This window comes from Brassica oleracea, chromosome C9 (assembly GCF_000695525.1).
Source record: "Brassica oleracea var. oleracea cultivar TO1000 chromosome C9, BOL, whole genome shotgun sequence".
Classification (NCBI taxonomy): domain Eukaryota; kingdom Viridiplantae; phylum Streptophyta; class Magnoliopsida; order Brassicales; family Brassicaceae; genus Brassica; species Brassica oleracea.
In genome coordinates, this window is record NC_027756.1 from 12,834,651 (window position 1) to 12,853,077 (window position 18,427).

General features: G+C 31.2%; 2 protein-coding genes and 1 pseudogene across 2 annotated transcripts; 1 reads left to right on the forward strand and 2 right to left on the reverse strand.

The window, feature by feature from the left end:
* Positions 1-294: 294 nt before the first annotated feature.
* On the reverse strand, positions 295-1,385 carry LOC106314352 (annotated as a pseudogene).
* A 6,500-nt stretch (positions 1,386-7,885) lies between these two features.
* LOC106316859 (rho GDP-dissociation inhibitor 1) lies at positions 7,886-10,697 on the forward strand. Its single transcript, XM_013754727.1, has 5 exons — positions 7,886-8,263; positions 9,644-9,710; positions 9,906-10,130; positions 10,224-10,348; positions 10,472-10,697. Exons 1-5 carry the CDS (start codon positions 8,078-8,080, stop codon positions 10,541-10,543), a joined length of 675 nt encoding a protein of 224 aa, XP_013610181.1. The 5' UTR covers positions 7,886-8,077; the 3' UTR covers positions 10,544-10,697.
* Positions 10,698-15,172: 4,475 nt separating this feature from the next.
* LOC106312848 (leucine-rich repeat extensin-like protein 2) lies at positions 15,173-17,955 on the reverse strand. The gene has a single exon (XM_013750525.1). It carries the CDS (start codon positions 17,797-17,799, stop codon positions 15,316-15,318), a length of 2,484 nt encoding a protein of 827 aa, XP_013605979.1. The 5' UTR covers positions 17,800-17,955; the 3' UTR covers positions 15,173-15,315.
* Between the last annotated feature and the right edge of the window lie 472 nt (positions 17,956-18,427).

The window sequence follows — 18,427 nt, forward strand, 5'->3', positions numbered from 1 at the left end:
AGACACACTCTAAAGTTTCAGTGTATAGGACACATCATTCTTATGACTCTTCTTCTAGCAAATAAAACAATGCTTACCTCAGAGACTTATTTGAGTAGATGCTTTAAAGACATTATTTGACTGAAGATCTATCGGTATGTATGTAATATTTCTGCACAAACCTGCAAAGTTAGATATGATGGTATCAGAGACAATATTTGAGCAAAAACCCTCACGATCTAACTGTCCTCTGAAACAATGGCCGCTTTACCATCTACTTCCTTTTCGTCATCCTCAGACATGTCATCTGTTTCTTCAGACTCTAATCGCCACCGAAATGATCACCGTCGCTACACTATTACTGTTATGTGTTCCATCAGAACCGTCTCTCCTGTTCTTGTACTTGCCCTTGTAATTGTAAGATGATGATGATCTCCTCCTCCATTCTGACCACTGCCATTGTGTCTCTTCTTCTTCTGCTTTCATTTTTTCGGAGTTCACTCTCTCCAGACCTTCCTCAATCGTCCTCCTGCTGCTTCTAATCTCTTGAGCCGTTTCTTCTATCTTCTAAAGAATCTCCTCCTGCAACGTTTCTCTTGTTCTTCTTCCCCTGGCGACATATTTGATTTCAGCTATTGCAACTGCTTCAGCTGCTCTAGCAGCTTCCTTCATCTTCCTAGTTCCTACCAGCGACCAAACGCATCTCAGCAGCTTTGATCTTGCTCCTCGTCCGTTCGATCTCACACACAGCATTATCAACCGCAAAACGCGCTTCCTCCCCTGTTTTACTAAACTCCAACGCATCATCACTTAGTCTCTGAATCTCCTTTGATATCTCTGCCGCGTTCACAGAGTTTAACCTCTCTCGTGTCTTCTCGAGCGCGGCTCGCTCCTCTTCAAGTCTCTTGTTTAGTAACTCGATGGACTCGCGTATAGCAGTGAGATGTTCGGTCGTCTTGTAAAGATTCATCTTGGCTTGGTTTAGCTCTTTCAGAATGTTCATGTCGCAGTTCTCTTTGTCTTCTTTGCCGTGTAGCTTTGATTTGAGCTCTTCAACTATGGCTTTGGTCGACTCGAGCGACTTCAAGACTTTCAAATCTTCTCCTTCTTTGGAGATCAGTTTTTTCTCTAACTCACTCGCCACAATATTAGCTTCGTCCACATCGTTCTGTAACCAAAGTTTGAAACTTTAAGCTTTCGCATCACGAAAAGCAACTAAAGAGAAGATCTTTTTCTAACAAATTCAATAAATAAACCCTAGAAACCAAGATGAGAAAGAGAGAGAGAGATGAGACCTTGGAAGCTTCGGGGATGTTGTTAAGGGAAGAAGGTTTCCAGAAACCGAATCCGCCAAAGCGAGTGGCGGCTCGATCAAAACGAAGAACCCTAGATACATAAGTCGTCATCCTTGACGAAGCCGAAGGCGACTACTGGGCAAGCTTTAGTTTTGGTTTAAGCCCAGAAACGTTATTCAAAGCCCATAACAAAAATAACTCGTGTAAACCCAAAACTTTATTGAAACGGTGTGTTTCGGTGAAGGGGACAGGTGTCGAAGCCTCCTTCCTCTATTTGTTGCGTTGGCGCAAGGAGAAGAGAATTATCTTCTACTTTATGTTAATAGATATATATATATTGCATATGTGAGTTACTGACAATGAGATCACATATCATATCACCCATGTCCCGGTTTTGAACCAAAAGCAATGCATATCACTCATATTTGTAAGATTTTCATTTAATGAGTACAAAATGACGATTTTGACTTCATCTTCGACATTTTTCTCTACGATTTTCAGACCTATACTATCGCGTTTTTCAAAATTTTCACAGTCTTGAAGCTTTTACAACTGATACTTATGGATTTTATTGAAATATGATAGATCTATAATATAAACTAATATTTAGCACACAAATTTTTGATTTTTGCAAAAAAATATTTCATCGCCTAAACTCACTCCACAACACCTCTTCGAACCAGTGACCTTTTAATCACCCTTTAACCAGGCGAGTTCTCAACTAGGCGGGCGCGTTTTCGATCATGGAAATTAGCTAAAGAACACATGTGTTTAATCATACTATTAACTGAGAATACACTTAACGACATATATTATAATTTGATTGGTTCTAAAATATGACATGACAAAATGACGTATATTGATGAATCAAATGTGACTCCATTCCCCATGAGATTATGTTCTAAAATTTTAGCTTAACTAAACCATTCTTACTTACCACAATTTTAATCTTTGTTCATTTTAAATCATGTGGTTCTCATAATCAAAACTTTATAGATTATATGCTTTTGAATTCTGGTTCGAAATCATGTTATAAATTTTGATGTATATTCTCAACATATACTTCTCCACATATATGGTTTATGTATTGCATTTTATGGACTTTAACCCTATCATTTCTCTTGTTTTAGGTTCATATAGCTTACATAGGTTCATTTAGATTCTTTGCACTTTCATATTGCATTTGAGTACTCTTGGAGCATGTATACATGTTATGGGAGCATTTGGAGTTGGAAACCAAGCAAAAGAGATGATTTGAAGAAGTTGGAGTCGTGGACACTTGTAGCAGCCAAGACTAGCGGTCGAGGAGTGACCGCTAGAGAACACAACCACAAGGCCCAATCCTAGCGGTGTCTACGTAGACTTCTAGACTGCTATGCTCCTTCACATATCCACATTTTGACGATGCATCACATAAATTGAAGCCAGCTGTCTTACCCTGACCATAAGAAGATGGATTCCTTAGTGGTCTGGTCTAGTGGCCTCTACCTAGGCCGCTATAATTGTCCTGAAGACGTCTCGAAAGCATGTAACAGCCTAGATAGCTGCCAAGACCGCTACGACCACTTTAACCTAGTTGATTTCAAGTTTTTAGCCTTTTAGTATAAATATGACTTGCTTTAAGTGAACAAGATCATTCTTTTATCTATTGTATAACCATAAAACCTTTTGGATATTTTGGTATTTATGCATTTACTACTTTCTCTCTTGTGATTAAATGCTTCTTAAGCTTGATTATGCTTCAAATTATTTTGGGTTGAAAGTGTATTCAAGATGATTTGTGAGTAGTCACCTCTTGAATCTATGGGATATGCTAATTTATGGTGATTTGCTGAAGGGTTAAGATGTTTAGTATTAGATTTACATGTGGATTTACATGTTTCCCTACTATCTTACTGTTTTTAAAGCTAGATTAGACTTTCTCGGTCTAGATTCTAGATTATCTTATGCACCAAAGATGTATGTTAAAATGCTTGAATGAACTTAGTTATGCGCTAGCTTGACTAACTAAAGGGATTGGATATTAAAATTACTATATGGTTAGTAGAATTATTTCAAATGCATGTTTGATTGTATTAGACCAAATGGATTTAATAGTTAATGTTGCAAAAAATAATGTATGATTTTGTCTCTTTTGATAAAGCTGTACTGTGTAATTTTTTTTTTTTTGATCAAACTCTACTGTGTAATTTTTAACTTCATTTACTCCACAATATGTGACATTCTTTCTCTACTTTAGTTATATCAACTACATATGTGTCATATTTTTCAAATATTGATGAAATTTAATCAGTCGCCATTGTAGTTTTAGTAGGAAGCCTAACTTATGCTAGACTGCTTTATTATCGTTAAGCTCTTCAAATAATACATTTTCGTGGTCGTGTGATTTTTTTTTAAAAAAATTAACTGGTGTAGAGCTGGAATGCCAAGCTTCTAGAATTATTGATTTGGAATTTCTAACCCAAAATATGATGAGACTAAGAAATGACATTGCAACTTTCATACCTCTTATATTTTGGTGGCTCATTTATAACGAAAAAGGTTAGTATAATATCATAATTTACTATGGTATTATTTAGTATATTTAGCTTTTCTGACATATTTTGACATTTTGCGTTTTATAACACTTTTATTTTTTCTATTTTAAGGTAATCTGAAGATTACAGACGGGGTAATGTGTTCTAGGATCATCTCTAATCAACCATGCACTAGAGACATATTTAAATTTTAATGTACTTGGTTTATAATATTTTATAAAACCTAATTCAATAGAAGATTCCACTTTGAACCCCTCAAGAACTTTTATTAATATAAAATGATGCTTAAGATTATGTTATTTTGATAATATTTAAAAGTAATATCATTAATACAAATAACAAATGTGAGTATTGATTGTATATGTTTTAATACTATCATTTTTATAAACCGTATGTTATTTAGTATTATAAAATAATATTAGATTACAATTACTATATCTTATTATCGAATGATATTCATATGAATGTTAGTCATTTACATTAACTTTACAGTTTATCATATGAAAAAGTTGACGGAGTAACTTAACATATATTTGATTATCTAGACAATTATTAGGCAGTACAAATGGTATGAATGTTTAGACTAATATGAAAATATTTTTTTATTATAGATATCAATACTATTAAAAGGGAAATAGTCCTAAAAAATTTACTTAAAAAGAATTGTTGCACCCTTTAATTTTTAGTCCAGCCTATAACATGTAACTAAATATTATAATAGCCTTTATTATAACAACCAGATAAGATTCTAACCAATCTTATCAAGATCTTTCTCTAATAGCTTAGGTAATATATTAATTCTCTAATTGTTAGGTATTTGTTCATTATTTAGAAAATCTGTGTGACATATCTGGTCTATTAAAATATATTTCTCTAGATATTATGGTTACCAAATAACAATTGAAAAGAGATTTTGTATATATGTCGATATGTAACATTGCATTCAAATATATAGGTTACTTTCGTGGTTTTCAAATGAATTAGCCCAAATCTTATAGTTTTCTAGACTTCTTAATAATATAATTGTACAATATTATACTATATTTTTGTTATATCAAACATTAGTATATTAGATATATATTTACTTATCCCATGCGGTAATATAGTACTCATTTTCAAACTGTACTGTTAATCAATATTCATTGTTTGGCTTCTTTAAAATGTTGGTTAGGTAATTTAAAATATACGAATAATAGCCAATAAAAAACTTCATGTTCTAAACTAATATTTGATTGTTTAGAGTTGTACCAAACTATCCTAGATTTTTTCAATTCTAATAATAATAATAGTAGTAGTAGAAAAGAGAGTAGGCTTAGGCATTCGATCTTCAGGTCAGGTACGGATCGGTTTCTTTCGAGCATGGATCTTTCGGATTTTAGATATTTAGACCTAAATAGGTATTTGATTTTTTTTTGGGGTTCGTGTCAGTTCTTTTCGGGTTTGAATCAATAATTAAGATACATGTAAACTACATATAATTTTTGGATACCTAATGGGTCCGGATCAGTTCAGATATTTAGGATCCAAAAAAGATTTGAAGTACCCAAAATCTTTAAAAATACATGAAACACAAAAAAATATCCAAAAGTATTTAAATACTCAAAAAAACCGAAAAAAACCTAAAAATTTCAGCTAAATACCCAAATATATTTTAAATTTTAAAATTTTACCTGAAGCCTGAAACTATAAGCAAAAACCAAAATACGAAAATTAAAATAATATTCGTAGTACAAAAACATATAAGAAATACCTAAATATATCTAATATACACAAACATTTCATGTACGTTGGTTATTCGATTGGGTCTCGAGTAAAATCCAGACTAAAACAGAGACCCGCATGTCTAAAAAAAAACTTAATAGGTACTTTACCTTGGGATTGGATCCGAACCAATATCAATGTATCGTTAGTCTGTATATATTTTTAGCTATTTTAATATTCGATTGATACACATACATTATCTTATATAGAAATTATATAAGAAGAATTTATTTAATTTCAAAAATAAACCCGCGCTTAGATGATCAAAATATAGTAACCTATATTATAACTTTTAAACTTAGAAAAAAAGAGATTATATTCTAAGGCAGCCTAATACTTTAAAAAATATTATATTGGTGGGTACATTTGATCGTCAATATATGTAAATCATCATTTACATCATATATTTTGTATTTATTTATTATATAGAAAATTGTAATAAATTAATACTAAGTCGTTTTAGAATTGTGCACATAGATTAAGAAAATCATTAATTTTTTGTATTTTCTAAACAAAAACATCATTGTCAGTGATGCTTATGTTTTTGATTTGTTTTCTTTAACCAGTTCTACTGGTCTGCCATGTTTGCAAACTTGAGCTAAGTTCTCATGTTCTTGTTCTTTGAGTTAAACAAAAACATCATTAATTATTTACCTAACCACAAATCAAACACTAATAATATAGAAGTGAAACTGAAAACTTCATATAATTTGGAATATAAAAATTTCTCTAAACGACTTATATTAGAAAACAGAAGGAGTATATTCTTTTCTTTTTGAAAGGCAACGTACACTAATATATTATCAAATCATACTATCAATAATATATATCAATGAATCACCATTTTAGTTGGTTACGCTAACGATGTGCGTAAACATTGGTACTCATTCATACAAACTTTTGCACTCTTTTTATTCTTATCAATAATATCCTAAGAAATGTTAAAACCATTCAAACGTACAAACTCAAACATCTCAATCAAATTTCATAATTTTCCAAATATTTCTTACTTATCAAAGAAAATATCAGGAATTCATGGCAACCAATAACACTTAATTTCTGACCTCAATGAAGAATTAACTAGTGTCGACGTTTGGGCAAATATACTATGACAAACAAAAAATCCATTAAATCTACAAGTGATGCATCTTATTTTTTGGTAACTTAAATGTATGTTCTACGTAATATCTTATATATTAAAACATAAGTCACAATCTTGATTCATGTGTGATTTTTTTTTAAAATGGACCTAATGTACGTATTTCTAGAAAGTCATGTTACATTTAATCTCGAATCTTATCATTTAAATTTTGGGCCTACCATAAATTTTTATTGAGCTATCAATAATTGTATTTAAACAATAGATGATCCATTGGATTTATAGATAATATAAATTAAATAGATATAATTTAATGTTGTAATACTATACCTCCATATGTTAAATATTTAAATATTTGTCGATGTTAACTTTTAAAATTATAAAGATTTTTTAAAATAACAAAAATCATATTATCTAATAATGATTAATCTCTACTACCTTAAACCAATGGATTTTTTTAAGCTATATAGTTTATTTTAAAAATTAAACAAAAACTAAATGTTTAATTATTTACTCGATAATATAAATCTATAAGCGAAAAATTTAATTTTTAAAAAACTTTCTAAATTTGTGAAATGTTGCAATATCTTTGAATAAGAAAATAAAACAATATTTTACTAATCTTTATATATATAGTTACGATTTTTAATAGTGAAATAATAATCCGAAAATATATATATAGAAGAAAATACAAATACATGTGAAAGTTTAAAACAATCTATTCAATGAAAAAATATACCGTAAATTTATTACATATATTATAATATATACCAATTTAGAATTGAAAACAAAATATTTATATAAAAATAAATGAAAACAAAAATCCGCACGGTTGCGCGGATTGAGATCTAGTTTATTTGTTTGTTTTTCCTTGATTTATTGTATAGAAAATTTTGTTTACTTTTGACTCACAATCACATTATCGGGACTGAGAAGCTGCACATCTCACAAGGAAGCTATTATGCTTGTAGATGAGCGAGCTGATAAAACTAATAAAAGAGCCCAATTGACTATTACCCTCCCTCTCCTATTTGGCGAATTTATTATCAGTATGTATATGTTTAAACTCTTTCCACTGGCAAGCCAGCAAGCAATAGACCATCCTCACAATGTGTAACCATGCAAATATATTTGCAATGTAGACTCGTACATATTTAGCAAATTTTGATTTCCAGAGTGATATTTACAAAATTATAGGATCACCACATGACCATTTCTTCAAGCTCCATATATAAACATACCTCAACAAAAAGCACCAAAACTCTTCCTTTTCCTCTCTCTTCTCTCTAGAGCCATCTTTGCATTTTACTCAAACCAAAAGGTTGGCATTATCTAAGATCTTATTAGACCAAGAAGGTGATCTTGTGTGTTTTTTGTCTGTTTTGTTTTGGTTGGAAGAATCAATAATGGAGTTGGAAGATGAGAAGAAGGGAGGGGAAGCTTCAGGACAGACATCAGACAAAGAAATGGGGCTAAGCAGAAAGAACAGTGATAGCTCTTTGTCTCCGACAGAAGATGATGACGAAGACGAAGAGAAGAAGCCCCAACTTGGTCCCATGATCGCTCTCAAAGAACAGCTTGAGAAAGACAAGGTCTGTTATTTTTCAAGTTATTGATAGACGAAGATTTAAATTAATACAAGTTTATATATAATGGTTGGATAGCGATTTGGTTATTACTAATTAAAAAGGTTAGATTCCTGGCATATTAATGTATGAACAGCGTACATTTAAATATTTCATTTCATGCTATGGTCGGGTAGATTTTAGCCCTGGGACGGATCCGGATATCCGGATCTCCGGATCCGGATCCGTCGGATCCGTGGATTTAATATCCGGATCCGAATTCGTGGTTTCCGGATATCCGGGTTTCGGATATCCGTCTCAATATTCTATTATCCACGGATATCCGGATCCGGATCCGGATCCGGATCCGTCAAAATAATTAAAAATAATTTTTTTAACAAAAAATACTATTTTTTTTAACAAAAAATACTAATTTTTTTAACAAAAAATACTAATTTTTTTTAACAAAAAATACTAATTTTTTTAATATAATACATAAATTAAATATTTATAAATATATTTATATATGTTTATAATATTGTAAAAACTAAAATATAATATTATAAGATTAATTCATGTATAAATATTAATATATCAAATATAAATATTAATAAAATTTAAAAATCTAATGTATTTTAAAAATACGGATCCGGATCCGGATATCCGGACCTAAAAATTAAGATATCCGGATCCATATTTGGTTTGCACGGATCCAAGATTTTACTATCCGGATTCGGATCTGGGCACCCCGGATATCTTATTTTCGGAGCGGATCTCGGATCGAATCCAGATCTCGGATAATAAGTCCCAGGCCTAGTAGATTTGATGATAAAGCAGTAGTAGTATACCGTAGAAGCTATATGTTTTTATTTATGTATTTAATAGTGTGATTGGTAAAACAGTAAATGATTTAGGTATAAAATAATAATAAAATTAATATATGATATGTAGTTTATTTATTTTTAAATAACATAGATAATATATATATTATTTAATGTGTTTGTCATTAAAAATAATGAATCATATTTAATTGTATAAATAAAATTATATTTTAAATGTGAAATATTATTCTTTTAGAAAGGTTAAAAATATTTAATTGCAATTTTTTTTAAACATAAACTTTATTGTTGGATATAACAGATTTTTTATATTATAATAAAATATATTAAATTATATATATTTATTTTAAATTTTATAATATTTTATATGCAAATGCTAATGCTCTATCAAAAACTTCATATAGGAGCATTGAGAACATTAGCATACTGTAAATGTTTTTCTAATAACTATTGATAGGATAATAAAGAGCATAATTTTTATAATGTTCTGTCAATCAAAGATTATATAGAACTACTATTAATAAAAAAAAAAAATATATATCTTATATTTTCTGCCAAAATTTGTTAGGATGATGAAAGCTTGAGGAGATGGAAGGAACAACTAATCGGCGTGGTGGATTTGGAAGATGTCGGAGGTAAACCAAATCTAAAATCCGGTTTAGATCTTATGATTAAAACGCAACATATATATAATTTAACGCTAAATACGTGGCATAAAGTCCATAACTATAGAATTTCAGCTGTGTAACATATATATATAAGTGGATTTTTAAAAGGGAGACACTTAAATTGTTATATCAACACACAATTAACCAAAAAATGAAATGCAGAGACACCAGATCCAGTAGTAAAGATACTAGACTTAACAGTTAGGTCTCCAAACAGAGAAGACATGGTATTAACGATACCTGATGATGGATTGCCTAACCCTAAAGGTCCTTGGTTCACCATAAAGGAAGGATCTAAGTACACACTTGTCTTTAACTTCCGTGTCACCAACAATATTGTTTCGGGCCTTCGCTATAACAACACCGTCTGGAAAACTGGTGTCAAGGGTATTTTTGTCTTTCTTCTTGTGTCTTAGGTAGTGTTAAAAATGTTTTTAATGTTCTATTTTGATGTTTTGGTGTCTCTTTCTTTTGGAGCAGTGGATAGTACGAAAGCAATGCTTGGGACGTTTAGTCCTCAAGCTGAGCCATACCAACATGTGATGCCTGAAGAAATAACACCCTCTGGTATTTTCGCTAGAGGATCCTATTCCGCAAGAACTAAGGTATATGTTTCATACACATGAACAAAAAATCAGGAAAATGCATCTTAATATGTTCCAATGCAATTATGATTTGCTTTGTTAATAAATGTTAAGATTTTTTATTTAGTTTATTGTTTATTTCAGTTTATTGATGACGATAATAAGTGCTACTTGGAAATCAACTACACATTCGACATCCGCAAGAATTGGCAATGATCCACCGAATTCAACATTCTCTCCAGTCTAAACCTATATGACTAAAGCTCTTTTGATAACACATATATTTTCTATCTTACACGCAACTTTTCAGACTAGAAAACTTAATTATTTATTTTTAATTAAACAAGCATTAATAAGAGATTTTGTTTGAGTGTTTATGGAGTTTTTCCTCTTCTCTTTTCTTGTGATCTTTCGATATCTTGTTGAGCTTTGAGAGCAACATTATTTTGAAGTGTAGGTACAGTAACCGGTTATAAACTGCACCAACTTTTAAATTAAAAAAAACTGCACCAACTTTCTTCTATTTATCTATACTTTCTCTATTTAATAATAGAAACAATTTTAAACGATGGATAATTATGCTATTAAAAATTATGAAAAATATTACAGACATTCCACATCCGACATTTTCTTTAAAATGAGTTTGTATTTTACTTCAATGGCATCCCTCAGTTTTATTCTCAAAATAGAATATTTTAGGTATATTCTATTATTAATACTTACTATTAGTTTTGATAATGCTTGCTATTTTAAAAACTTATAAATTTTACCCAAAATAATTATATTTTAACTATATCTTTATTATTTACACTAAGTAAGGAACTCATGCGATGTTGCACGAGAACTCATTTTATATAAATAAATATTCACATATTGCAATAGAAAAATTTATAATGTATCAAAAATATTCAACCTATTTTTCCCTTAAATTTATTCAATCATATTTTGAGTCTTTAAAGTATTTTAATTATTTATTTCCAAGTTTTTTATATCAAATATTACATAATTAATATATATTAGTTTCTATTTATATCATTTCTAAAGGGTGCGAACAAAAAATTATGATTGTTCAAACGTAACTCTATCATCTTTCAATTTTATGTTTTTATAATATGCTAATATAAGAAAATTTATTTAATATTTTTAAATATGTCTTTATCAATGAGTCTAAAAAATATTTCATTTTTTAAATCAAAAAGTAAAGAAACACCAAAATAAACAGATTATTTGTTATCTGAAATATAATTTAAACTTTAAATATTAACCTTTTGAAAGGATACAAATTTACAACATTTTTAGTATTCTTAAAGGATGTATCTCTTCAACATAAAAAAATCCTTGAATAAACAAATGAATCATTTGCATGAAAAATAAAATAAATTTTGATTAAATAGAGATAAAATTGATAATTATAAAAATAAATACTCATAAACTATTTAATTGTTACATGAAAAATACACCACAACTAAAAGAATATAACCAATTGGTAATGACATACACATTGAAAATTTTATGCATCTTTTAAGTCATTATCGTGAACTCATTAATTTTATTTAAAAAGTATTTGCCGTTTTGTATAATTTATAATTTTATATAAAGTATCGTATTTTTGGTTTCAAAACATTTTATGTGTCACAAAAGAGAAAAAAACATACCCATAAAATTTCCAATATTTTTTAAAAATTATAATATAAGTAAACATGAGAAAATAACCAAAAACATATCAATAAAAATATTTTAAATGAAAAGACAAATAAAAACATATAATTGTTTTTGATGGTCTTTTGACAATAAATCTCTCTTTTTTCTAATATATTTGTGACTGTTGTGATTTGTCAATGCCCACAACTCCTTATAAAGAAGATTAGTTATTGCAATGGTGAAGAAAAAAAAATTATTGCAATGGTTGGTTAACACCAAAAATTGCAATGAATTATCACCAAAAGACTACAATAATCAATAATTGCAATGGTTTTATCACTACAAATTATATCTATCAACAGTTGCAATATTTCATTTAAGAATTTGTAACTGTTCCACTAAACACTTGCAGTGATCACTTAAACTTATGCAAAGATTCACTTAAATTGTTAATAATCGTTTCCAATTTACGTGTAATAGTGATTCACTAAATAAATAGCACATATAACTAACTAATGCATAAAAAATGTTATAAACATACAAATATTAATATGAAAATATACATTGTTAGGATGAAAAGACACATTTTTAAACATGTAATTCTTAGAATGAGAAGACGCATTGTAGGATGATAAGATTTATGCATACATATATATATAAACATAATTTTTTTCCCAACCCCTTAAATACCTAACAAATGTTATAATGAACATACACATGTTAGACAAGAAATAACTCCTAGAAACCTACACAATTAAAGAATAACTAGATATGTATTTAGACATTTTAAAACCTTTAAAACCTATTCATTTTAAGGATGAAAATACACATCATTATCAAAAGAGACATTCTAAGAAATTTTAAATAAACCTCTTGAAAATATAATTTCTATGATGAAAATACACATTTAAAATCATTTACACTCTTAAAAATAGAAACAAATCTAGCGAAAGTTATATTGACTACATTAAGAACTTTCTACAGTTATCTATTAATTCATGTGATTTATCTTAGAAAAAGTGTTCTCTACATAGATTCACCATTGCTTAGAAACTACTACATTTTAAGATGAAAAAACACATCATTATAAAAATATACATTTTAAAACATTTTATATTTTCTTGTTAAAAAATGCAATTGTTAGAATAAAAAGACACATTCATAGATATTTAATATTTTTTAAAATAATATAACTATTAAAATGAAAAATACATTGTTAAGAAGAACATGCTTATATATTTTGATAACTTCTTTTAAGTGCAACTTTTAAAATGAAAAAAAACACAATTTAAAGATGAAAAGACACAACCTTTAAAATTTGTTTGAATTACATTATGTCATTTAGGATTTTTTGCTAGCCAAACACTAATGACCCTTCATACAATTTTTTGTTGACAACAATTGTTTCAATAAATGTATATGAATTTATTTACAAATAGTATATATAAACATTACTTTAATTTTAAATATGTATGCTAATATCCTGAATGTGTGAACTAACAAAATTATAAAATGGACATGCATACAAATATGTAACACACCATAAAAAAACACACGAGGAATAAACAATATGTTATTAGAAATGGTGCTTATTAATGCACTAATATGAAACAAACCAAGAGAAACCAGTTGTTTTAGTGTGATAAACATGCTCAAATACAAAATTTACCGGTTTTGTAACATGATCAAAAATTATAATTTAACCAAAATGCACGAATATATAGGGCATAAATCATGTGTTCATGGGAAAAATTTGTAAAAATAAAAAGAAAAACAAACATTTTCATCTATTAGAATAAAATTAAGACTAATAAATTCATTATTACGTTTCATTATTACGTTTATGATTTTTTGCTAGCCAGACACGAATGATCCTTCCTACAATTCTTTGCTGGTAACGTTTCATTTGAATATTTTCTAATTATTTGTAACATTTACATGTAAGAAAAACATGACTGTTTACATTAATTAAGATTTCAAATATATTTTAAAGATAAAAAATTATATCTAAACAATTTAACGTGATAAGACATTTTAAAACATTTTTCCTGACCATTTCAATAGTTACATGCTTGAAAAGATACAATGTTTCATCGTTATATATTTCCAATATATTTTAAAGAGAAAACATATCTAAACATTTTTAACATGATAAAGACATATCTAAAAAAATTTCTTCAAACATTTTCAATAGTTACATGCTTGAAAATACACAACTTTTCATCATTAATTGTTTTCAATAGTTATACTTATATGATTAAAAAGACGCAACCTTTCGTTTTCGATACATATATTAACAACTTAAAAAAAATCTAATATGTTTCTTACAATGGAAAAAACATGACTCTTTACATTAATTGAGATTTTAAATATATTTTTAAGATGTGAAGATATATCTAAACATTTTTAAGATGAGAAGACATATCTAAATATTTTTTCTCAACCATTTTCAATATTTACATGCTTAAAAAGACACAAAATTTCATCAGTAATTGTTTTTCAGTAGTTACATAATTGAAAAGACACAACTTTTCAACATTAATTGAGATTTTTATTATTAATAGATAAATTTAGTTTCTAAAAGAATAAAAATGAGCATTTAGATGATGCAAATGTTCTCCAAATGCTCTATATAAAATTATTTTAGTTTATATAATAATATCACAAATATATAAAATCTTTTAAAAAATTTAATAAAATTATTTTCGTTTATATAATAATATCACAAATTATATTTATATCCAAAATCTATAAAAAAAAATTTAAAAAATTATTTTTTAAATTGTTTTTAAAAAAGATTCAAATTAAATTCTTTTATAAGTTTAGTTTAAAAATAAACTAAAAACAAAAGAAATAATAATTTTTTTAAAAAATATATTAAAAATAAAATTAAAATTTTATTTTTAAACTTTTATTTAAATAGTTATTTATTATATACATAGAGATCAAGGGTATAATAGTATTTTGGTTTTTAATGAAGAAGATATTTTTGAAAATATCTCTTTAGTGGTGGTAAACATAGATAATAATACCAACAATGTGGTAAACACAAAAATTCTTCAATTTTATTAAGCTAGAAGAGGTTTTTGTGAAAGGAATTTTTATTTATACTGAACATTTATGGAAGAAAATATATATATGATGGGTACCCAATTATAAAATAGCCGAAAATATATACTCCATTCTCTATTTAATCAAGAAATATAAAGAACAAAATATTCATGGGGAAAAAGAATAACTCAAATGTCTCTTATCAACCAAAAACACACAAATAGGTATGAAGCCAAAAGAATTTGATCATTGTGACTAGTGTCTGCGTTGACCACTAGTTAATGCATTGTTTAAACTTAGTAGTATGGGATTGATGGTGGAGGAGGAGAGGCATAAGAGACACCGTGAATTGGGGGTAGAGGCGTGTCGTCGTAAGATGGAGGCGGTGGAGAAGGTGGTGTTGGTGTTTGGTAGTGATGTTCGTTACTTGGACCGTCTTTGCATCCCTTAGGTGGTGGTTGTGGTCGAGAGTGGTTTGGAGTTGCCGGAGGATGGTACTCAACCGGCGGTGGAGGTGGAGGATTTTGTGTTACTGGTGGATAGTAAACTGGTGGTGGCGGTGGAGGACTTTTTGTTACCGGAGGATAATATACCGGTGGTGGTGGTGGTGGTGGACTTTGTGTTACCGGTGGATAATACACGGGTGGTGGTGGTGGTGGACTTTGTGTTACTGGAGGATAATACACGGGTGGTGGTGGTGGTGGTGAACTTTGTGTTACTGGAGGATAATACACAGGTGGTGGCGGTGGTGGACTTTGTGTTACGGGCGGGTAGTATACCGGTGGTGGAGGAGGGCTTGCTACTGGCGGATAGTACACCGGTGGTGGAGGAGGGCTTGCTACTGGCGGATAGTACACCGGTGGTGGAGGAGGAGGACTTTGTGTTACCGGGGGATAGTACATTGGTGGTGGTGGTGGAGGGCTATGTGTTACCGGCGTGTAGTAAACCGGTGGTGGAGGTGGCGGGCTTTGTGTTACCGGTGTATAGTAGACCGGTGGTGGAGGGGGAGAATTTGTTACTGGTGGGCAGTCAACGGGTGGTGGTGGCGGTGGAGATTGAACGGTGTAGTAAGTAGGCGGTGGCGGAGGAGAGTTGTATTGATAGTAAGGTGGTGAAGGTGATGGATAGGGTTCACTTGGTGAAGGAGTTTGCCAATATTGTGGTGGTGGTGGTGGTGGACTTTGCGTTGTGGGTGGATAGTATTCTACAGGTGGAGGTGGTGGAGATGAGTAGACGTAGGTTGGAGATGGTGGAGGAGGTGGTGGAGATGAGTAGATATATGGTGGAGGAGATGGTGGCGGAGGTGATGGTGGTGGTGGTGGTGGAGATGAGTAAATATATGGCGGAGGAGGTGATGGTGGTGGTGGTGGAGGGTATGCTCTAACAGTAGGTGACATTCCGGAAGAAGGAGGAGGAGGCGGAGATGGCTCATACTTAGGCGGGGGAGGTGGATAAGCCTTGACAGAAGGCGACATTTTAGAAGAAGGCGGTGGAGGTGTTGCTCTAAAAGTAGGCGACATCTTAGAAGACGGAGGCGGTGGCGGTGTTGCTCTAAAAGTAGGCGACATCTTGGAAGACGGAGGTGGTGGAGGAAGTACTCGGACGGTGGGTGACATCCTAAAAGACGGCGGAGGAGAGAATATATTATTGCATCCAAATTTGCTACAATCAACAGGGCGTGAGGCTGGAGAAGAACACTCTTTAGCTGATCTTTGACGTTCTTTACCGGCGATACAATTCATCGATCCATTAACCGCCACATTGTCTCCCGAAAGAGCTGCACATCTCGGAGCATCACCGATGAAGAAGTTGGAAGAGTAAGTGAAGTTCTCAAGGTTTGAGAGCTGACAAATGCTGCTTGGGATAACTCCAGTGAACTTATTGTTAGCAACATTGAGCTGCTCCAAGCTCTTCATGTTTCCAACGCTAGACGGTAACGGACCACTCAACCGGTTGAAACTGACGTCGAAAACCGTCACATTCTTAAGATTTCCAATCTGTGGTGGTAAGCAACCGGTTAAGTTATCGTTAGAGAGGATGATCTCGTTAAGGGTCTTCCCCATTAAACCGATACTTCCCGGTATGCAACCTCCAAGATCGTTATCAGCAAGAACCAAAGCGGAGACCGGAGAGTTTCCCATGTTTTCCGGTATCCCAAACCGAAACCGGTTATGGTTCAAGAATATGGCGTCAAGCTCTTTATCGAAAAGCTTGGACGGTATAACACCTTCAAACTCGTTGTAACGGAGATCCAAGAACTTAAGGGAAGGCAAGGACAAGACAACCATAGGGAACTTCCCTACAAAACGGTTGTTACTCAAATCAAGCTCGTAGAGAAGCTTCATGCGTTTAAACGTGGTAGGGACTGTTCCACAGAACCGGTTCGAGTTGAGATGGAAGAGAGCCAGATCAGTGAGAAGACCGAGCTCAGGAGGTAAATAACCAGCCATATCGGCATGGTTAAGATCAATGCCCGCAACAACTCGGGTTTTCGGACGAGAAGGAGAAGAGGCACAGTAGACACCATTGTAAGAGCAAACATCCGAGCCATTCCAGTTAGCTGTGAAGTTAAAAGGGTCAGAGAAAATAGCTTGTTTCCATGATTGAAGAGCAATGTAGGCTTGACGAAGACTCGGGTTCTCGAACTTGAGACTCGGGTCAACCTTGATATTGTCACCACTTATATCACCTTGGCCTTCTTGAGCTCTTGTATGTAAGAAACAAGCGGAGAACAAGATGAAGAGGAAGAAGAAGAGACGAAGAGAAGGTAACAACAACATTGTTCTTTGTTTTCAAAAGTTTGAAAACTCAAAACATGAAAATTGAAAAGTTTTGAGAGGGAGAGAAAGAATAATGTTAGAACATGGGACAAGAGAGACCCACCTCACTAGTTGTGACATCTAAGATCTCCATGTGCTTCTTTATAAAAACAGTCCGAAATGATTTCAGAAGTCGTATCTTTCTATTTGTTTATGTATTATTTGTATTGATTAATGACAAGTTGGCACGTCGAGGAAAATACAGAGGAGACAAGAGACTGACCTTTAATTACGCGGCCATAGATAGAGCCACCGTCACCGACTTTACTATATAGCTTGGATGCATGTCCCTAAAGATTCTCGCTCAAAATATAATAACCCGTCACAGACCTACAAAACGCGTCTATCGATAATTCAATCCAAAATTGTTTAATAACTCAAAAGGACATGGAATCACAACTGGTGATTACAAAAATGTCGTGGCCACGGAACAAAAACTTGGATGCATGTCTGTTGCAACGTATATTACGTTATATATATAACATATCTTCAAATATAATTCATTGTAGAGTACTAATTAACACATGTTGTTGGTAAGCATTCCTCTGTTTTAAGCTACAAATGAATTTCTTTAACTCATTATACAAAA